Source organism: Cnephaeus nilssonii (assembly GCF_951640355.1).
Source record: "Cnephaeus nilssonii genome assembly, chromosome: X".
In the NCBI taxonomy this organism is placed as follows: domain Eukaryota; kingdom Metazoa; phylum Chordata; class Mammalia; order Chiroptera; family Vespertilionidae; genus Cnephaeus; species Cnephaeus nilssonii.
In genome coordinates this window covers 14,096,641-14,120,527 of record NC_137071.1, presented here as the reverse complement: position 1 = coordinate 14,120,527, position 23,887 = coordinate 14,096,641, and the positions used below count along the sequence as shown (strand labels likewise).

The following is a 23,887-nucleotide window of genomic DNA, read 5'->3' as shown; positions in this document are numbered from 1 at the left end:
TTGATGAAACCTAAAATCATCATGTCTTAATACAGAAGTTCATCTCACAAATCCCAAACTGATGTCTGTGCTTTGCAGGTAGCTCATGTTCAAACAGTGGTTCAGGGACCCAGGTTCCTTCTCTCTTGTGGCTCCCCTAGCTTCAAGATACCACTTCCTAAGCCACTATGCTCCTCTGCTACCACCTAGCTGAGAACAAAGGAGCGTGGGCTATATGCACAGACATTTCTATGGGCTCATCCTGATAAAGCAGCATATTTAATTTATGTTTACAGGTCTTTAGCTAGAAATCATTCACATGGACAAACTTAACTGTAAAGGAGGCAACACCTGTGGTCTAGCTGTTGGCAAAGAGAGAGAAAGAGGGAGAGAGGAGAGAGAGAGAGAGAGAGAGAGAGAGAGAGAGAGAGAGAGAGAGAGAGAGAGAGAGAGAAGAAATGACTTGGTGAAAAACCAACCAGCCTCTGGCATTAGTACTTTTCATTGTTCCACTAAGAACTCTGTTAATGGTTAATGTGTCCCCATAATTTAATTTTTATCTTATTTTTCAGAATTTTAAAATTTTGAATTAAACTGCAACAACATTGGCACATACTGTCCACTCTAGATATTAATGGAATTTACATTTCTGGAAATAATTTTCTCCAAGAAAATTCATAAAATTGAAAGTATATACTAGTGTTGTGCAATACCCTGTAACAGGTTTATAAAACAGTTTCTGAGTAAGTTTTGCTATCTTTGAAAACCACAAAGATATATATTTGAACCAGAGTTAGGTTGTAATCATCAGGCATTTAAGCCATATAATCTAACATCTTGCGTTTAATTTCTGATGCACTATGATACCATAGTCTAATTACTAAATCTCAGTGAGTTACAATGGGTTCATCTGGAAAGTAGGGAGTAAAAAACAGTAGCTATTTTATAAGATTACTAGAGGCCCGATGCACGAAATTTGTGCAAGAGTAGGCCTTCCTTCCTGTGACTGCCGACACTGGCTTCCCTCTGGCACCCAGGACCTGGGCTTCCCTCATAGCCCTTGCTTTGTCCAGAAGGTCTTCTGAAAGGACGTCTAGTCTAATTAGCATATTATTAGAGGCCCGGTGCATGAAATTTGTGCACGGGGGGGGTGTCCCTCAGCCCAGCCTGCACCCTCTCCAATCTGGGACGCATTGAGGGATGTCCAACCGCCAGTAGTCTGACATCCCACTCACAATCCAGGACTGCTGGCTCCCAACCACTCGCCTGCCTCTGCCTGATTGCCCCTAACCACTTCTGCCTGCCAGCCTGATCACCCCCTAACCACTCTCCTGCCAGGCTGATCGATGCCTAACTGCTCCCCAGCCGGCCCGATTGCCCCTAACTGCCCTCCCCTGCTGGCCTGGTCACCCCAAACTACCCTCTCCTGCAGACCTGGTCCCCCCAACGGCCCTCCCCTGCAGGCCTGGGCCCCTCCCCAACTGTCCTCCCCTGCAGGTCTGTTCCCCCCTAACTGCTCTCCCCTGCAGGCCTGGTCCTCCCCAGCTGTCCTCCCCTGCAGGCCTGGTCAACCCCAACTACCCTCCCCTGCAGACCTGGTCTCCCCCAACTGCCCTCCTCTGCCGGCCTGGTCACCCCTAACTTCCCTCCCTGCTGGCCTGATTCCCCACAACTGCCCTCCCCTGCAGGCCTGGTCCCCCGAAACTGCCCTCCCCTGCAGACCTGGTCTCCCCAAACTGCCCTCTTATGCCAGCCCAGTCACCCCTAACTGCCCTCCCTGCTTGCCTGATTGCCCCCAACTGCTCTCCCCTGCAGGCCTGGGTCCCTCCCTTGCTGGCCTGGTCTCCCCCAACTGCTCTCCTATGCTGGCCTGGTCACCCCCAACTGCCCACAACTGCCCTCCCCTGCCAGCCATCTTGTGGTGGCCATCTTGTGTCCACATGGGGGCAGCCATCTTTGACCACATGGTGGTGGCCATCTTGTGTCTTGGAGTGATGGTCAATTTGCATATTACTCTTTTATTAGATAGGATGCTTTTATTATTGTAGATTGTATGGATTAAACAAGAAAATGCATATAAATCCCTTAGCTCAGCGCTAGATAAACAGTAAACATTGAGTAAAACTTAGCTATAGTTACTGAGTACATTGATCATACTCACCCAGCACTTTTAACTGCACCAATAAAGTGAATAATTTAATTCACATTTTCCTTCACTGCCAAACACCAAAGTTTTTCAGATTTTTATTTTTAGAAAGTCCGTTGTATTTTTATTTTCTTGATTTAGATCATTGCTTTCTTTATGTCTTCAAAACATAGGTTTCTGATGTGCAAGCAAACAACTAAAAAAAACACACTTGAAACCTTCCAAAAAGAGGAAGGGTGATCACAACTTGAAAAGAGAATAAATGGCATGCCTACATTCATGAAGATTAATGAGATAACGTGATTCATGTGATATTAAAATTAAATTCTATCAATGCCTGTTTGAAGCCTGACATCTCTAAAGTTCTTACAATATGCCAGGCATATAAGTAAGGACCATTTAAAATGCTGACATTTATTAACTCATTTCATAGTCACAAACACCCTAATAATCAGGTACTATTATTATCCTTATTTTACAAATTAGCAAATTGTGACATGATAAAGATACATAGATATAAAAGGGCTAAAATAAACATGATAGAGGGCCCTTGGTTTTCCTTTTGTCTTCTACCTTTGCAACCTTCTCTCTCTCTCTCTCTCTCTCTCTCTCTCTCTCTCTCTCTCTCTCTCTCTCTCACTATCTTTGAAATTGAAAAACCACAAGGTTTGCAAAACTAGTTCTGGACTGATACTGATGGTTATCAGAACCCGGAAGGAGACAGATGAAAATAGGAATAATCATGACCTTAACAGGGTCCAAATCCCAACAGGAGTCATAAAAAAACTGTAACTGAATATAGGTTTGACAGTCTATTGCAACAAAAACCAAACTCATGATTCAGGAGATGATGATAAGGAAAGCAGTTTATTCAAGTGCTGACAACCTGAGGAGATGGACGACTCTCATTCCAAAGCTGGTCTTAACACCACAGTGCAGGCAGGGTTTTTTTTTTATTAGGAGGAAGGGGGAAAGCAGAACACAGAAATCAGGGCTGAAAGTTATCTACAGGTAAGTCAGCACAATCCATTCCAATGATTATCTCAAAACTGGTCAAGTGTCCCTGGCCAGTTTGGCTAAGTGGTTAGAAGGTATGTCCGAGGACTGAAGGGTCATGGGTTCAATTCCCCGTCAAGGCCATGTACTGCACTTGCAGATTCGATCCCTGGCCCTAGTCAGGGCGTGTGCAAGAGGCAACTAATCGATGTGACTCTCTCATGTCAATGTTTCTTTCTCTCTCCCCCTTTCCTCACCCTTTTCTACTCTGTCTGGAAATCAATAGAAAAATAGATCTTTGGGTGAGGATTAAAAAACAACAACAACAAACTGGTCAAGTGGATGTCCGGTTTTTGTGGTACAAAGTCAGCAAATCTCCTGGAGCCAGAACCTCTGGTTGCTGGAGTCAGCCCCCTTCCCTAAAGCTGGTTCCTGGAACTCTTATACAAATATCCATAGGTTACATGTTATTTAACAGTTTATCTTTTATCAAAACACTTTTAATAGAAACAACATTAAAAGAATAGAAGGGTGGGTTACATCCTGACTTTTGTTTCAGAGGAGTTGAGTTCAATTTCCCCTATTGCAATAGTCTTGACCTAATTTCAATTATAGTGAATAAAATCTTCCTTGCCTATTTAACTTGACAAGAGAAATCATTATTTGGTTAATTTTTAATCCTCCATGGTTATTACTTAGCTAATTTTTTTTCTTGTGCCTTTTGAATAGGTTATAATCACTGTGCTAGAGCAGAAAAATTACATTTTCTCAAAAGTTCACATGAGCATTCCACTTATCTACCATATCTACCTTTTACCTTCTTCCAATAGGAGAGTAGATTAATACAATCACACCTTCATCCACTAACTTTGATGTGCCCTATTATAAATTATCATACCATGTGTTTAATTTATTCTGTTGTTTACAATTTTAGTAGTTCCCATTTTCTTTGTTGTTGTTTATCCTTGCCCCAAACATACTGGAATTAGCCTCAAAGTATACATATTGAGTCAATTTCTTCATCATCATTGGTCAAACACTACATGTCTAAAGAAAAAAAGGAACTGAAACCTCCTCACTTAGATCTGGCCATTCACAAGGGTGGAGGAGTATGACCCGGCAGTAAGTCTGGCCTATTCTTCATGCTCCACTGACTTCCAGCACAAGGACAGTCTTCTTCCCTTGTGGTTCCTCACTCTATTTTCCAATATAATAGGTTTTCCCTCTACCCAGTGCTGTCCATTTATTCACCACATACCTGCCCCGGATCTCTATATCCTTGAACATTTCCCTAATCCAGTGGTCCGCAAACTCATTAGTCAACAGAGCCAAATATCAACAGTACAATGATTGAAATTTCTTTTGAGTGCCGAAAACTGACTTCTGCACATGGGCCACGAAGTTTCAATTGCACTGTACATGCGTGCCCGCATGTGGCATTTTGTGGAAGAGCCACACACACTCAAGGGGCCAAAGAGCCACATGTGGCTCACGAGCCGCAGTTTGCCGCCCACTGCCCTAATCTTTACAATAAGAAAGAGGGCAGAAACAGCAGATCTAAGATTATATTCTTCCACAGTTCAGTAGCCATTTCCTCAAGCTGAGACTTTGAAACAACCCAAGGAAAAGAAAAAGTAAACCCAAGGTTCCTATTGTAGATGAAGAAAAATATCCTACCTTCTAGGTTCTTGGTTATGAACCCCTGCAATAAAAGACAGATGAGCAGGAGAAAAACAAACAAGTGTAATAACATGTATATCTCCTGTATACATGGGAGAGACCCAGAAAAACAGAGTAACTCCCTAAAGGTCCAAGCCTCCACCTTAAATATTATCTCTAGTTAATGACAAAAGAAGATGCAGTGGGGTGGGGAGCCAGTAATAGTAGGATTTTAGGAAAAGCACAGTAAACAAGGGAAAGGTTGTTATGCAGATTTAAGTCCATGCCTTCTTCATTGATAAGAGTTTAAGATTTTCTTTTTTATGGATGAATAATATTCCATTATATACAGGTTGGCAAAAGTAGGTTTACAGTTGTGAGTACATAAAGCAGAATTTATTATTGTTTTATTAATTATTATATTATTCGTTTGTATTACAACTGTAAACCTACTTTTGCTCATCCCTCTATATATATATGTACATACATACATACAGGTCTTGACTATTGTAAATAATACTGCAATGAACATAGGGTGTATATATATATATTTTAGGTAGTTTTTGTTTCCTTCAGATAAATACCCGGAAGTGAGATTGCTGCAATATACGGTAATTCTATTTTTAATTTTTTGAGGAACCTCCATATTGTTTTACATAGGAGCTGTACCACTTTACATTCCCACAAATGTAAAAGAGTTCCCTTTTCTCTACATTCTCAACAACATTTGTTATTTCTTGTCTTTTTTATAATAGCCAGTTTAACAGGTATGAGGTGATAACGTGATAGCTTATTGTGGGTTTGATTTGCATCTCCCTGATAACTATTGATGTTGAGCACCTTTTCATGTATCTTTTGGCCATGTGCATGTCTTCTGATTGTATCTCTTTAATTAAATTTTAACTGCTTTATTTGCAAAATTAGTTTGGTGTCTTCTAAAATTAGTTAGAATATATTCCAATTATTTTTTAAATTTTATGTTTAGGTTACTAGAGATTTATAGAATGGATATTCACTGTCTTTTACCCAAAAATATGTTTCAACTCATCCCTCGTTTTCATTTTTTCACTTTTCTTCGGTCTTCTACATCACCAGATTTATTCCCTGACATCCTAGTGAATTTTCTGCTTACTATTGGGGAGGTTTTCCTCTGGATTATTTTATTTTTCTCATGATTCTCTTTTCAACTCTGTTCATTTAATTCTGTTCAATTTTATTTATCAATTAATAATTGAATAATTTTAATTTGAAGGTAACATAGCTATAGGAACATTTAAAATTATAATACAGCATAAAATTGAATATTTTTTTTTCCTTTTTTACTGTTGACAGTATTACAGATGTTCCCTATACCCACCCCCCCCTTCTTGCTCCCCTCCACCAAGTCCCCACCCTTCCAGGCTTTCACCACATTATTGTCTGTGTCCATGGACAATGTATATATGCATATGTGTTCCTAAGTTAATCTCTTCCCACCCCCCTTCCCCCTCCCCTCTGAGATCTCTCAGTCTGTTCCATGCATCCATACCACTGGACTTATTTTGCTCATCATTTAATTTTGTTCATTAGATCCCACATATAACTGAGATCATGTAATATTTATCTTTCTCTGACTGGCTTTTTTCACTTAGCATAATAATGATAGAAAATGTCCAAATAGAGTGCAATATAGTTCCAAAAATGTAAATTATTGCCTATGAACAATGCTGAATTCAAGGAATTACTTTGATGTTTGTGATCTATGAAAATTGGGCATTTTCTTGATCAGTAAGTATTATCTAACCTAATGGGACATCTGAAATACAGTAAGAACATTAAATTACCAACTTAATTCCACAAAAATAAATCTTAAGACTTTTTGTAATTATATATATGGTCTGTTTTCATTTGGAAACTTATGTGTTTGGGATTCCTCGTAGAACCCAAAGCAAGTGCTCATTATAAAATCAGGGGCTTCTGAGAATCTAATATGCACAGATCAATGCTGATGAAATTTGGTTATCCCAAACAGTTTCATGACAGGAGATATAATTGATGTTTATGCTTCAAATATAACTCATCAACCCAGAAGATTTAAAATGCTGATAAAGCCATCTGGCGACTTCATGTATTTATTGGTTAAAGAACAATTTTTTGTCTTTTTATTGTAAATATAATAATTTTAACATTTATATTAAGAAGAATGTGAAAGAACAGAAGGTACTGTTCACACATCAGATTTAGAAAGTAACCTAAACTAAAAGTAGAACTATGTCAAATAAAACCTAGTCTACAGAAACCACAACTGGCTAACAGTGTGACAAGAACCAGACACTTGGATGGGAAAAAGTTGATTGGGAATAAAGCCAAAATACATCATGCATGTTGTGAACAAATCTATACTAATAAAAGGTAATATGCTAATTAGACTGGGAGACCTTCCAGGAGACCTTCCAGATGTTCTTCTGGACAAAGCCATGGTGGCAGGGCCAAGGTAGAGGCAGGTTGAGGCCAAGAGGGGAGGGCAGTTGTGGGTGATCAGGCCAGGATGGGACAGCAGTTGTGGGTGATCAGGCTGGTGAGGGGTGGGGCCGTTGGGGGTAAGCAGACCAGCAGGGGGGCCAGTTGGGGGCAAGAAGGTCATAAGTGGAGGTCAGTTGGAGGTGATCAGGACAGCGGGGGTGGGGGCAGTTTGAAGTGAGCAGGCCAACAGGGGGGAGGGAAGGTGGGAGTGAGCAGGCCGGCAGAGGAGGCAGTTGGGGGCGAGCACACAGGCACGGGGGGTATTTGGGGGTGATCAGGCTGGCGGGAGGGGGGGCATTTGGGGGCAAGAAGGCTGGTGGCGGCGGGTAGTTGGGGGCGAGCAGGCCTGCAGGCAGAGTGGGGCAATCAGGCAGGCAGACAGGCAGGTGAGCGGTTAGGAGCCAACAGTCCCGGATTGCGAGAGGGATGTCTAACTGCTGGTTTAGGCCTGATCCCTGTAAACCGGCAGTAGGACATCCTTCGAGGGGTCCCAGATTGGAGAGGGTGCAGGCTGGGCTGAGGAACACCCACCCCCTGCACAAATTTTGTGCACCGGGCCACTGGTATATTTAATGAATAGGCTTCAATTTGCATAACTAGACAAAAGACCCAGATTTAAAATGTAAATATTGCCCTAGCTAGTTTGGCTCAGTGAATAGAGTGTTGGCCTTCAGACTGAAGGGTCCCAAGTTCGATTCTGGTCAAGGGCACATGCCCAGGTTGTGGACTCGATCCCCAGTAGGACACATGCAGGAGGCAGCCGATCAGTGATTCTCTCTCATCATTGATGTTTCTCTCTCTCTCTCTTTCCTTCTTCTCTGAAACCAATAAAAATAAATTTTAAAAAATAAAATAATAAAATAAAATGTAAACACTGCCCTGACAAGTGTGGCTTGGTTGGTTGGAGTGTCATCTTGTACACAGAAAGTTTGTGTGTTCAATCCTGAAGGCAACAGATCGATGTTTCTCTCTCACATAAATGTTTTTCTCTCTCTCTCCTCCTTCTCTAAAAAAGATCAATTAAAAAATGAAAGTAAAATAAAATATAAACACTAATCATAATTTCTGCCTTGGTTGCTTCTATATGAAGATTAATGAAGTCATATGAATTAGAAGTAAGAACTCACTTTTTAAAAATCTTTAAGAGACCACGAATTTTCTCATTGACTATTTAAAGGTGTTCAAAGAAATATCCTATATAATAAAAGCCTAATATGCAAATTGTCCCTTCCAGCGGTCTTTTGACCAAGAGTTCAACTGCTCGCTATGATGTGCACTGACCACCAGGGGGTGGCATGGAACATGGCAGGCATCATTGATGCTCTGGGACCTCTCACCTGCTACCTTGGTGCGGGGGTGACGGGAAGGAGGTGCAGTGAAAATGCGGGGTGTCTGCTGAGCTTGCTCTCACTCCCCCTGCTACCCTTCCCAGCAATGCCAGGGCTCTCTCACAGGGAAGCCCCCACGCTCAGGTGCCAGGCGCCCGTGAGGAGCCCACCCCCACACCTGCACGGCCTCTTCCAAGTGAGCCAGGCTATAGCTGCAGGGACCATAGGGGTTGATCGGGCTCCCCTGGGTTCGCTCAGGAGCCGGTCTGCGAGGCCAGCCAGAAGAGAGTGTGCTTCCCACCCAACTTCCACGCAGTGCCACTGAGCATTCCAGAGGCCCATGCTGCACCCAAACCAGTGGCATCCAGCCGCGCTCACCGCATCTCCATGTGGGGACTCAGGAACTGTGACTAAGGTGGAAGGGGGCACATGGGGGCCCGGGGGCCCAGGTGCTGCCCAGGGCCCAGAGGTCAGCTGGGACCTGCCCTTCCACACCAGATGCTTGTGCTTTGATTGGCGGCCAGGCCTAGGGACCACACCCATGCATGAATTTCGTGCACTGGGCCTCTAGTATATTTATATCACCTTTGAATATGATCTGTCAAACTAGCAGTTATATTTATGTATACAGGCTTCAGTGGTACAACAAAGGTACCAAACATTATAATGAAGGTTACCTTACTTTTAACAACAGTAATTTTAAAAAGTAATAATCAGAAATATTATGTAATCACATAAAAGAAACAAAATGAAAGACCAATCAATAATAGCAACAAAAATGTACTCTTTTTCTTTAATAAATATTCAAGTAAAACAAGGCTTTTAACATAGTAATTTAATCTATAATATTTTTTTTAGAGAGAGAGAGGAAGGGAGAGGGGTAGAGAAACATCGATGATGAGAGAAACATTGATCTGCTGCCTCCTGCATGCCCCCTACTGGGGATTGAGCCTGTAACATGGGCTTGTGCCCTTGACTGGGTTTCGAATCGGGGACTTCTTAGTTGACAGGTTGATGCTAAACCACTGAGCCACAGTGGCCGGGCATACAATATCTTTGAAGATACTAAAGAAAATAACAGAAATACAAGAACAGAAGACTATTTTTCTTTATATGGACAGTCCATTTCCCTACCTGGAGGTGAGAAGATTGTAGTAATTTCCTTCCTGCTCCCCTGCTGACCCGATCGCCCCCAACTGCCTTCCCCTGAAGGCCTGGTCGCTCCCAACTGCCCTCCCCTGCAGGCCTGGTTTCCCCAACTTCCCTCCCCTGCAAGCCTGGTTGTCTCTAACGGCACTTCCCTGCCGGCCATCTTGTGACAACATATGTGCGTCCATCTTGTGACAATGTGGGGGTGGCCATCTTGTGATTACATGGGGGTGGCCATCTTGTGGTGGCCATCTTGTGATGACATGGGGAGGACATCTTGTGACAACATGGGGGTGGCCATCTTGTGATGACATGGCAGCAGCCATCTTGTGAGGGTGTGAGGGTCAATTTGCATATTACCTCTTTATTATATGGGGTTATTGACTATATTCCATATGCTGTATTTTACAATTTGTGCTTAATTCTTTTCACCTTTTTGTTCATCCTCCCAGCACTTTTTCTAAAATCACATTTTCCATTATTTATTTATTTATTTACTTATTTATTTATTTATTAATATATTTTTATTGATTTCAGAGAGGAAGAGAGAGATAGAAACATCAATGATGAGAGAGAATCATTGATCAGCTGCTTCCTGCATGCCCACAATGGGGATAGAATCTGAAATCCAGGCGTGTGCCCTGACCAGGAATTGAACCATGACTTCCTGGTTCATAGATTGATGCTCAACCACTGAGCCAAGCCGGCCAGGCCACATTTTTTTTTAAATCTCTAATGACATTTGTTTCTGACTAGAAAAATTTTAGTATGAAGAAAAAAGTTCTATGGTGAAATATTTACAATTGCCATCTTGCTTTCTATAGTACTAAAGAGACGGTTATAAAAATACCAAAGCACTATCTAATAATCCGTTAGAGCTGCAAATTTAGAATTCCCACTGGAAATGTGGAAAAACTATTATTTACTCTGTCAGCATAAGGAACAGAGAAGAAAGTGAAAGCATGAAACAATGATGCTTTGGAGGAAAAAAATACCTGTCACTCCTAATTATTCATATAATCAGGGGAGAAAAAGAATTTCCCTTGGAATTAATTATTTCCTCTTTTTGTTTATCTTAATATAACCAACTTGAGGACACATGACTAGTAGCGTGAAGTCATGAAAGTCTATGACATTTTTCTTTTTGTTTTTTTCTTTTCTTGAACCATGACGCTTTCCAAGGCATGTTTTCCTACACAATATCTGTTCTGATCTCATAGAGTTGCTATGGTGATTAAGTTAGAAGAATATCCAGAAAGTTATCTGGCAAAGAGTAAGCATTGTATATGTTTGTTTATTTGTTTATTAAATACATACAGGAATTGGCAAAAGTAGGTTTATAGTTACTTGTATGGAAAAAGACACAAAGATCATAATTATTACAACAGTGTTTTTAACTCAAAAGAATGTCACAGTGCAACAAACTGTAAACCTACTTTTGCCCATGCCTGTGTTTTTAGAAGTCAGTTAACAGTAGGTATATTTTTAACAAAATCTGCTACTTACTACTTTATTAAAGTGAAATCAACTTTTTTGATTCATATAAATGAGTATATTCAAAACTACACCAATGGCACTGTGGGGAGGGGAAAATTAAGGCAAATTAACAGTTGAAAATAACCTAATTTAATTATGCATGTAGGTACAGGGGGTCTATAAGAATATGAGACCAGAAGATAATTGGGAAGTTAGGCTTATATGCCAACTTGAGCTAAGAATAAGGGGTGGGATGTGGTTTGGGAGTTCAAAAGAGAGGAAGGCAATTCACATGGAGATGAAAAAAGCAATATTTGGTAAACAAATTTTTGTTGGGTCATCTTTAACAATGGGACACAGTCTCTGAGCAATTTTTCCCTCTTTGAGCAATTATTTCTGTTGGGTTTTTTGTGTATGTGTCACAAAATTTGATTCAGCAGCATTGATGACTTCAATGTTCTAAAGACTTAAAAAAAAACAGTTGCCTATTATTTATTTACAGCTCTTACATATGAATATTTTATTCAAATAATCAAAACCAAATTTAAATTGAGTTTCACAAATATTTACACAGAAATTATAGCACTGACTTCTGATGGTGTATGTGAATTCTGTTAAAAATTTCACCTGTTAAAGTGAAATTACTGAAGATTGAACTAACCAATGAAACGCCATTCTTATCTTTGCTGAATTCAATGAAATCAATTGCAAAATCAATTACATTTGATTCCAGGAAAAGGGTTAAATATGTAATATCTATTCAAACAAAACTGACTTAGTAATAAATGATTACACATTAGAGTGGCATTATACTGACAATTCTGTTTTTACTCAAAGGCAAACATTGATTCTTGTTTTTTTTGTCAAGGACCAGCTCTTTCAGACATATCCAAGTGTCCTTCCATCCAAACTTACTCTATTTTTTCCCACCAAAATCTAACCCTCTCATATACTTCACCTAATTATACTTAAGATACTCTAATTAAATACCCTTTTAATGAAATAGAATCTGAATCTACCAGTTCAAAGCAAAAACTGTCAACATGGTGGCTCCTGTACAACTCACCATTATTGTGTATAGAATACCCCTTTGTTTATTCTATTTTCTGGCAGAGAGATAATAGCAAAGACTGAGGGCTGAATTGTGTCCCCTAAAATTCATGTTGAGGTCATAACTCCTAGTACCACAGAATGTGACTGTAGTTGGAGATAATGTCTTTAAAGTGATGGTTCAGTTAAAATGAGGCCACTAGGATAGGCCATAATCCAAACTTAGTGGGGTCCTTATAAGAGTTTAGGTCACCCAAGGAGACAGCAGGCATGTGATCACACAAGGGACAGCCATGAGAAGGGGATAGCCATTTGCAAGCCAAGGAAAGAGGGCTCAGAGCAAACCAAACCTGCCAGCACCTTAACATTGGAATTCCAGCCTCCAGAACTGTGAGAAAATCAATTTCCATGGATTAAGCTATCCAGTCTGTGGTATGTTGTTAGGGAAGCCTCTGAAATAACCAATATACTGCCCCAGACAGAGATTGTTTTTTCTGGATTATCTTCCCTACTAAATTAATTCCTAAGAGCATGTTCAATGGCTCCCTATTTGCCCCATGTGGTGAGGATGGGATTTCTGCTTTATGGTTATGTGGTGTTCAAAACCACAACACTGGACCCTGTAGAGATGAGCTAGACAGCAATTTCTCAATGATGCAAGCTCACAAGATGGGGGAGAGGGACACCACATGCCCCACGGTGGCAGGAGGGGGGTTACATTCAGGGAAAGTGAATGAGCAAGTTTTGGGGGGACAGGCTGGGGCATATCAAGAGGATGAGGTGACCCCTACTTCCCTTGCAGCATATAATCAGATGGTTTGCAAAGTCCACAGGACAGTAGGGAAGAGAACTCCACTACTCAGGAATAAATAATATCTGGGCCTTGTCCCATTCTAAAAGATTGACTTTTGTAAGTGAAGAGTATGGAGGGGAACTTGCAGTTAGCCCATTTGAGTCCCTAATGGTTTGGGTCTTCATTTTAGACCTTACACAACAATGCTGTTTTCCATGCAAATATTTTCTCTCTCAACTCAGACATCTCATCTGAGTGTCTGGCTTCTGCTCACCAATCCCACAGCCTCATCCACTCCACAATGTAGCACAACTGAAAGCGATGTCTCACAGAATGACCTGCAGTGTCCCCAAATCTAAATTGCTTTGTCTCAGAGAATTTCCACTTACTGCTTTCACCTGGAATACCTCCCAAATCACCCACCCTTTTAACTTTTCTATAAGGCATAGAGAGTACCTCAATATCCTCTTTAAGTGATTGAAGCTCCTAGCTAGCAAAGTTCTATGAAGGGAGAATGGGCCTTTATCTTACCATCCCACGTACTAACACAGGGCGTTCCTAAAGACGTATGCTCAATTAAATTTGGGAATAGACGATCTAATGTACTAAGATTTACTATAACCTACATCCTTTAATAAACTAAGCATATAGAGGTATAAAACAATTAATTTTACAAAAGAAAAGATGGAAAGGAGGGAGGAGAATCAAGGTGGATGATATTTTATTTTTTTATTCTATTATTCCAACAGATTTACTGTGGGATTCTTTCCCATATCCATGCAAGATTCTATTATGATGTCATATATTTTGTTCATGACAAAAATTAATCCTCATATTTTACTAGGTGTGGAGACACTGGTTGACCAGGCCATGGAATATTTCTGGCCCACAGTACCAGTGCCAATCCTGGCTGCCAATCTGGCTTGTGCTCTTTCTATCTCATCTCTCAAAGCTTCTTCGTATTGTAATGGGAAGGCAGTTGGAACTTTATCATTGAGCTTGGCCCAAAATTCCAGGATTTTCATCTTGGTTGTTTCTGTGTAAGCTTTGGGACCCCAGAGGAACTCGTAGCATGGAGGATCAGTGTTGGGCACCTGGCGGTACTCCAGGTACTCTAGCTTGACTAGATCTTTGGTGATAAGCTTCCTAGGTTCCCCATAGATGTAGTGTTTCCTCCCAGGGAACACTCGCATGGCATTCAGGAAGTTCCAGACCTCTTCCTCACTGGCACAGTTGCCATTCATGAAGATCACACCCAGGACATTCATCAGGAGACCAGTCTTGGGTAACCCCCTGCCAGCACGCACCCTCCCCTTATTGGGGAGTTTCAGTTTGCTGACAAGTTCATAGGCCGGTTTGATTGAGTCTGCTTCCTTCAGATCAACTGCAAAGAGATCCTCAAGACTCTCACAGGCTCTCTTGAAGATCTCCGGAAATTGGCGGCGGTACTTTCGGTCAATAATATTTATCATGTCTTCCCGCAGAATGAGATGCTTCGCTCTATACCTGTACAAAATAAACTTCTGCAAGATCGTCACTTCCATAGCCAGAGGATCACAGCTTGTGTTCTCCAGAGATAGGACCTCAGAGGAACATGAATGCTCCTCATCTTGGCTGTTCTCAGATTTTGTGTGAAAAGCATCAGAAGGGGTCATAGAGGTATTTGGAGCTCTGCAAGATGCCTGGGAAGTACCAGTTAGATCAGTAGCTGATGAGCTCTTGGGATTACTCTCCAAACCAGAAGATGAGGAGGGGGGCTTTTCTGTTGTAGCAGCTGCCTGTAACATCTTGCAGCTATCATCTCCATCTTGGGAATCTTGTGGATTCTGCTTTTTGCAGCGCTTACTCTTGTGCCTCCGAGGCATGATGACTATGGTCAGAAAAATCAGTCAGGAGGGTATTAGGAGGATAGGTAATGAGAGTCCCTGGAGGATGAAGGTCAAGAGTGTATGGGCACCTTTGGCATACGAATAGGACCTTGATTGTAAGGAAGTCTGCATTTGCAGTTCTCCCCAAGGGCACCTCTCTAAAAACCCTCAGGGCTCCAGATCTAATCATCTTGTGCTTTGAGTAAACTTTAGACTGCATCCTGCCAGTCCTGCCTCAAGCATACTTAGGTAGTAGGGGCTGGTAGTCTTGGAGTTTGAGGAATCTGTTATTTCACATTCAAGAGCATCATTCAACTGGTGGGACACCATGGGACACAAAGAATGAAGTGAATGAGGCCCTCAACTCATCAAGCCTATCCAGGTATTCCCAGTGTTTACTTCTTAGTGGTTCTTTGGGGTCCTCAGTCATCACTAAGGATCTGCACTTGGCTTCATATCTGGCCTTGTACCCCTTTAGCTGAATAGTGGCTACACCTTCAAACTAATGATTTCACTTCCCATAGACCACATAAAAATAAGTGTTGAGAGAGCTTCAGCCTGATACCACTGTCCTGGGTTTTCAAGTGCTGAAAGTGGTATGGGGTAATGCTAAGTGAAATAAGTCAGTCAGAGAAAGATAAATATCACATGATCTCACTCATTTATGGAATATAATACACAACATAAACTGATGAACTAAAAATAGATCCAGAGACAGAGAAACAGATCAGATCATCAAACCTCAGAGGGAAGGTAGGGGAAGGTGGAAGTAAGGGGGAGAGATCAACCAAAGGACTTGTATGCACGCATATAAGCATAACCAATGGACACAGACAACAGGGGGGTGAGGGCATGAGTGGGGGGATAAGGGGAGGTAATGGGGGAATAATGACACATATGTAACAACTTAATCAATAAAGAAATTTTTAAAAAATGCCTTTCTATCCCTTCTATTTAGAGTGGATGGACCTCAACCTTTGCTTTGACCCACTGCTCTCTTGTTCTATGATTCCTCCATAACCCTTGGGCCTGCCCCTCAGATTAAGGCCAGGTCAACCCTGAGGGCCCTAGGGGAATGTGAGGAACTCCTCTCTGATCATACCTGTCCTTGGTTCTTGAGGCCGAGTAAGGACTTACTTTTATGGTGTACTCACTTTTGAGGGGTGTGTGGTTACCTCGATCCTCGTAGTATTCACCTTGGCCTCTGGAAAGCCTAGAAATTCTCCCACTGCTGGCCTTAGGCCATACCTTTTAGACCAAGTCCCTCACCCCCATTGTGACACCCTAAGAGGTGGTGATTGCATCATCACATCATGCCAACAATGCCCGTGTCCCATGGCAACAACAAGGTTGGGGTCCTCTGGGGCCCTCATTGTTCTTTGAGGAATGGATTCCCAACATTCTAATTCAGGATCCTCACCTTAACTTCTGGAATATGCTTAGACCTCCTTCCTTTCCTGATTTCCAGACCCTGCAGTCCAAGCAAGGCCCTCACATCTCTGACACCCTCCTTACAGAGTCAGTCTAAGGGCCCTGCCTAAGGAATCTCAAGGATGAGGGCTTTGGCAGTCTTTGTGCCACCTCATGGTCTTAGTGTCTATGTTTCCGAGAGCTAAAATTCATGGTTCTGCCCTTGTTTCCTGGCAGGGCCTAGATTGCCTCCCTGTGCTCACCTAGGTCTCACAACTGTAGGCCAATGCCCTCACCTCCTCAGGAGCCATGGAAAGAAAGGTCAGGGAATGCACATGAGGATCTCCTGCTAGTGCCCATCCAGGGGTGACATCAGGATTCAGGCTCCGTGGGGCTTGTGTGTTCAGGGTAAGGGTGTGCCCTTAGTCCTCACTCAGGATCCTTGCCTTGACTCCTGGCAGGCCCCTGGAATTCCTCTTTCTTTCACCTTAACATCACCCATGTACATGAAAGCTCTCACGTCCCTGTGAACCCTGGAAATTAGTGAGGGGATGCTCAATCTGACAGCCATTCCTGGGCCTTCTGGGTCTGAGAGGAGATACAAGTCAGTCTCTCTGTGGCTCCAGTTATTATGTGGTGTTTGTCTCCAGTTCTCATTCATCAGAATCCTCCTCTTGACTCCTGTCTCTCCTCTGAAACGCTAGACTGACAGGAAAACACCTTTGCTACATCTTCATGACTTCATTGCACATGCACTCATCTTCCTCTCTGATCCATTTCCTTATTGGTTTGCAGGGAATGGACCAGTGGTTCCTTGGGAGTGTGAAACTTGCAGTTTCCTGATGACACTGCCCAGATGAACATGCTTATCATGTCTGCCTTCCCTTTTCTCTCTTCCTAATTTATTTTTAAATATAAATTATTATTGATAGTATCTGAGAATATTTTATTTGTTTTATATTTATCTTTATTGTGTCCACTTTTCCCCCACTGACCCTCTCTAAGACTGTGCCCCACCCCCTGAGCCTTCACTACACTATTGTCTGTGTCCATGGGTTATGTATATATGTATATAAGTTCTTTGGTTGATCTCTTCCCACCCACCCCTGCCTTCCCTCTGATATTCCTCAGTCTGTTCCCTGTTTCTATGTCCCTGGATCTATTTTGTTTGTTAGTTTATTTTGCTCATTACATTCTGCATATGAGTGATATCATGTGATACTTGTCGTTCTCTGACTGTCTTACTTCAATTAGAGTAATACTCTCTAGGTCCCTTCATGATGTCTCAAGGGCAAGAGAGGCTTCTCTTTTTACAGCTGCCATAGTACTCCATGGTGTAAATGTACCACTTTTATTTCATCTACTCATCTATTGATGGGTAATGTGTTTCCAGATCTTAATTATTATAAATTGTGCTGATTTGAACATAGGGTTGCATATATACTTTTTGATTGGTATTTCAAGATTCCTAGGGTTTATTCCTAGAAGTGTGCTCACTGGGACAAATAGCAGTTCCATTTTTAAGTTTTTGAGGAAACTCCACACTGTTTTCCACAATGGCTGCACCAGTCTGCAATCCCACTAGCAATTTACTGGCATTCCCTTTTCTCCACATTCTCACCAAGACTTGTCCTTTGTTAATTTTTTGATGGTACCTATTCTGGCAGGTGGAACCTCATTGTGGTTTTAATTTGCATCTCTGTAATGGTTAGTGACTGAACATTTTTTCAAATGTTTCTTGTAATCTGTATGTCCTTTTTGGAGAAGTGTCTATTTAAGTCCTTTGCCAATTTTTAAATTAGATTGTTTGTCTTCCTTTTGTTAAATTGTATGAGTTCCTTAAATATTTTGGATATTAACCCTTTATCAGATGTATCATTGCCAAATATGTTCTCCTATACCAGTGGTTCTCAACCTTTCTAATGCTGTGACCCTTTAATACAGTTCCTCATGTTGTGGTGACCCCCAACCATAAAATTATTTTTGTTGCTACTTCACAACTGTAATTTTGCTACTGTTATGAATCGTAATGTAAATATCTGTGTTTTCCGATGGTCTTAGGCTCTACAGCAGTGGTTCTCAACCTGTGGGTTGTGACCCACAGGTTCAGAACCGCTAGCAGCGTTGCCTAAGACCATCAGAAAACACAGATATTTACATTACGATTCATAACAGTAGCAAAATTACAGTTGTGAAGTAGAAACGAAAATAATTTTATGGTTGGGGGTCACAACATGAGGAACTGTATTAAAGGGTCACAGCATTAGAAAGGTTGAGAACCACTATCCTATATAGTCATCTCCCTTTTGATTTTGTTGATGGTTTCTTTTGCTGTACAGAAGCTTTTTTATTTTTATGTAGTCTCATTTGTTTATTTTCTCCTTTGTTTCCCTTGCCCTATGTGATTTATCATCAAACATATGCTAGGAGAGATATCTGAGACTTTGCTGCTTATGGTTTCTTCTAGGATTTGTATGGTTTCATGATTTATCTTTAAGTTTTTGGAGTTTATTCTTGTGTATGGTGTAAATTGGTGGTCTTTTCATTTTTTGCATGTACCTATCCAATTTTCTCAATACCATTTATTGAAGAGACTGTCTTAACTCCATTTTATGTTCTTGCCTCCTTTGTCAAATATTGAGTGTTATGGCATGGGTTGATTTCGGGGTTCTCTGATCTGTTCTATTGATCTATATGCATATTCTTGTCCCAGTAGAAGGCTGTTTTGATTACCATGGCTTTAGAATATAATTTGATATACAGTATTGTGATCCCACCTACTTTGTTCTTCTTTCTCAAATTGCTGTAGCTATTCTGGGTCTTCTTTGGTTCCATATAAATTTTTGGAGTATTTTTCCAGATCTGTGAAATATGCTGTTGGTATTTCAATAGGGATTTTGTTGAATCTGTAGATTGCTTTGGGTAGTATGGACATTGTGATGATGTTAATTCTTCCAATCCATGAATACAGTGTATTCTTCCATTTGTTTGTGTCTTCCTCTATTTCTTTTGTCAATGTCCTGTAGTTTTCTGAATATAGGTCTTTTATCTCCTTGGTTAATTTATTCCAAGTTATCTTATTTTTTTGTTGTTGCAAATATATATGGGATTTATTTTAGTTTCTCTTTCTGAGAGTTCATTATTGATGTACGTAAATGCCATCGATTATTTGATGTTAATTTTGTATACTGCTATTTTGCTAAATTAACTTATTAAATCTAGTTGGTTTTTTGGTGGAGTCTTAAGGGTTTTTCATGCACAATACCATGTCATTTGCAAATAATGACAGTTTCACTTCCTCTTTTCTTATTTGGATGACTTTTATTTTTTCTTCTTGTATGATCACTGTGGCTAAGACCTCCAGTACTATGTTGAATAAGAGTGGTGAAAATGGATATCCCATTGAGTATGATGGTGGCTGTAGGTTTGTCATATATGACCTTTATTATATAGAGGTATGGTCCCTCTATTCCCACTTTGTTTTTATAATAAATGAGTGCTAGATTTTGTCTAATGCTTTTTTAGCATCTATGGATAGGATCATGTGATTTTTATTTTTCAATTAGTTTATGAGGGTATCAAAGTTATTGATTTGTGAATATTGTACTAGCCTTGAATCCCTGGAATAAATTCCACTTGGGCGTGGTGGAAAATCTTTTTAACATATTGCTGGATTTGATTTGCTGATATTTTATTGAGGATTTTGGCATCTATGTTCATCTGAGATATTGACCCATAATTTTCTTTCTTTGCAGTCTTTATCTGGTTTTGTAATTAGGATAATGCTGGCATCATAAAAAGAGCTTGGAAGCCTTCCTTCCTATTGAACTTTTTGGAATGGTTTGAAGACACTAGGTTTTAGTTCTTCTTTGAATGTTTGGTAAAACTCCCCTGTGAAGCTGCTAGGTCCAGGATTTTTTTTGCTGGGAAACTTTTTTATTACTTCTTTAATTTCATTAGTCTTTTTTTGTGGGTTATTTTTTTTTTTTGTCTTTTCCACATTTATCACTCTTCTTCAGTCAGTTTTGGAAGATTATATGTTTCTAGGAATTTGTCCATTTCACCTTGGTTGTCCAATTTTTTGGTATATAATTGTTTGTAATATTTTCTTACAATCATTTGTATTTCTATGGTATCATTTGTTACTTTACCTCTTTCATTTCTAATTTTGTTTATTGGGGTCCTCTCTCTTGGTCTCTTTTTAAAATTTTATTTTATTGTTTAAAGTATTACAAATAGTAGTACATATGTCTCCTTTTTTTCCCCATTGACCTTCCCCTGGTCTCCCCTACCCCTTGGCACATGCCCTCACCCCCCCCCCCCAGTGTTTTGTGTCCATTGGTTATGCTTATATGCATGCATACAAGTCCTTCAGTTGATCTCTTACCCGCCCCCCAACACTTCCCAGCCTTCCCGCTGTAATTTGACAGTCTGTTCGATGCTTCTCTGCCTCTATATCTATCTTTTTGTTCATCAGGTTATAATGTTCTTTATTATCCATAAATGAGTGAGATCATGTGGTATTTTTTTCTTTGTCTTTTAATGTGTCTGGCTAGCCATTCATCAATCTTTTTTTATCTTTTCAAAGAACCAGCTCTTTATTTCATTGATTTTTTTATGTTGTTTCTTTATTCTCTATATCATTTATTTTAACTTTGATCTTTATTATTTCCTTCCTTCTACTTACTCTGGGGTTTTCTTTCTAATTATCTTAGTTGTATGGTTAGATAGTTTATCAGGGATTTTTCTTGTTTCTTGAGGTAGGTCTATAGTGCTATGAATTTACCTCTCGGGATTGCTTTTGCTGTCTCTCATAAATTTGAGGTTATTTTGTGTTTGTTTTAGTTTTTTTTCTAGGATGTTTTAAAATTCTTCCACGATTTAATTGATAACTCATTCATTATTCAATATCATGCTATATATCTTCTATATGTTTGAATGTATTTGACTGTTTTTATTATATTTTATTTCTAGTTTCATGCAATTGTGATCTGAGAAGATCCTTGATATGATTTCAATCATCTTGAGCACGTAGAGACTTGTTCTAACATGTGGTCTATCTTTGAGAATGTCCCATGTGCACTTGAGAAGAATGTATATTTTGCAGTTTTGGATTAAAATGTTCTGTAAATGTCAATTAAATCCATCTTATCTAGTATGTCATTTAGGGTCATTGTTTCCTTTTTGATATTTTGTCTGTAAGATCTGTCCATTGAAGTCAGTGTGGTGTTAAAGTCCCCTACTATGACTGTATTGCTGTTGACCTCTCCCTTAGACTCCTCCAGAATTTTTTTTAGAAATTTTTAGTTGCTCCTATATTGGGTACATGTATGTTTCCCAGGGTTATATCCTCTTATTGGATCAATATGTCTAGTAATGTAGTGACCTTAATTAACTCTTATTATGGCCTTCATTTTGAACTATATTTTGTCAGATATGAGTTTTGCTACCCCGTTTTTTTAAAAATTTCCTTTTTAAAAAAATTCCTTCACTTTCATGCTGTGTGAGTCTTTTGTTCTGAGTTGGATCTCTTGTAGACAGCATATATATGGGTCATGTTTTCTTATTCATTCAGCCACTTGATGTCTTTTGATTGGAGCATTTAGTCCATTTATGTTTAAGCTTATTATTGATATGTACTTATTTATTGCCATTTTAATTCTGTATGCCTAGGTTTCTCTCTCTTTTTTCTTCTCATTACAGCAGTCCCTTTAGTATTTTTTGTAATGCTGGCTTGGCTGTGATAAACTTTTTTAGCATTTTTTGGTCTCTGAATCTCTTTATTTCACAATGTATTTTGAATGATAGCTTTGTTAGATAGAGTAGTCTTGTTTTCAGATCCTTGTTTTTCATTATCTTGAATACTTCATGCCATTCCCTTCTGGCCTGTAGAGTTTCTGTTGAGAAATCATCTGATAGTCTTATGGGAGCTCCTTTGTAGGTAAGTTTTCTTTTCTCTTGCTGCCGTTAAGATTGTATCTCTTTATCTTTAATTTTTGGCCTTTAAATAATGATGTGCATGGGTCTCTTTGGGTTATTCTTGCTTGAGTCTCTCTGTGCTTCCTGAACTTGTGTGACTTTTTGCTTCACTAGGTTATGGAAGTTTTCAGCCATTATTTCTTCAAACAGCTTCTCTATACTTTATTCACTTTCTTCTTCTATGATGCAGATATTGTTATCTTTTGTGTTATCCCACAACTCCCTTAAACCATCCTCCTGTTTTCTAATTGTGTTTTGTTTTTGGTTCTCTGATTGAGTGTGTTTTTTTCTACCCTGTCTTCTAAGTTGCTGATCCAGTCCTTGGTTTCCCCTAATCTGCTGTGTATTTCTTCCACTGTGTTCTTCACTAGTGCTATGTCATTCTTCATTTCTGACTGGTTATTTTTCATAGTTTCTATATTGTTTTTCATACTGTTTCTTCATCCTTAAAATTATTACTATGAACTCTATATCTGATAATTTGTTTATCTCCATTCATTTAGTGCTTCTTCTGGATAATTCTCTTGTTCTTTCATTTGGGGCTTGTTTCTTTGTCTCCACATTTTGACTGCCTGTTTGGGTTTGTTTCTATATATTAGGTATATCTGCTATACCGCCCTTTCTTGGTAGGGTGGCCTTATGAAGTGGTTGAATTGTGGGATCCAGTGGCACAGTCTCCTTGATCACCAGACCTCGGTACACTAATAATGTCCCTTGTATGTGTTGTGTGGACCCTCCGTTGTAATTGAGTTTTGATTGCTATTGGTTCATCTGTGCATGGGTTCAACCCCCAGACTGACTGACAGTGAGGCCCAACCATCAACACAGTGTGCAGGGTGCTATGCAGTTCCTTATGACATTAAGTGAATTTCTCCTCTGCAGGGTATGGAGCCTGTCAATATCTCCCTGTGGATATACTGGGTATGGAGCTTATTGAACCCTGCTCTGTTGTTGTCTGAAGCTGGCCACTGGGTTTATTGATTTTGAGCATCTTCCAATTGTTTCTGGTGCAGGCCAATGTTAGACGCTATTTGTGGCTGGCCTTGAGTACCCTGTTTTGAGCTATAAGTGATCCACAGCTTGTGGCTCCCCCTGTTGGGGCTGGATGCCTATGGGAAGGATCAAACTGTCCACCAAGGTCTGCTTTTCCTAACCAGGGCCCAGAGGCAGGTCAGGCAAAGACTAGAGGCACCCAGAATGCTGCCTTTGCTTGCAGGCTGATGGTTAGTCTCAGTCACTTAATGAGCCTCAGGCTGTAGAGCTCAACTAGGTGTAAATTCTATAGGGTGGGACAAGAGGGTTTCTAACGAATGGGGACATTTCTTTGGCCCAGGTTAAAGCTGCACTGATGGGAAAGACCTGTCTGAGAAAGGTGGCATCTGCAGCATGTGGGAGTGATTCAGCACAGAGATCCAGGCTGCTGTCCTTTCTGCTCTCTCCCCACAGAGTCACCAACCCCAGACTCTCCTCACTCAGCTCGTGTCCTCTCACTGATGGAGCCCCAGCTAAGTGGCTGCAAATGAAATTTAGTAGGTTGGCCCATTAAGGGGGT

The 23,887-nt window shown here is 40.4% G+C and overlaps 1 protein-coding gene across 1 annotated transcript; it reads right to left on the bottom strand.

Annotated features, from left to right (window-relative positions):
- Positions 1-13,908: 13,908 nt before the first annotated feature.
- On the bottom strand, positions 13,909-14,943 carry LOC307095112 (melanoma-associated antigen B5-like; the record flags this gene model as incomplete). Its single annotated transcript, XM_079764280.1, has 1 exon — positions 13,909-14,943. One exon carries the CDS (start codon positions 14,941-14,943, stop codon positions 13,909-13,911), a length of 1,035 nt encoding a protein of 344 aa, XP_079620406.1.
- Positions 14,944-23,887: the final 8,944 nt, after the last annotated feature.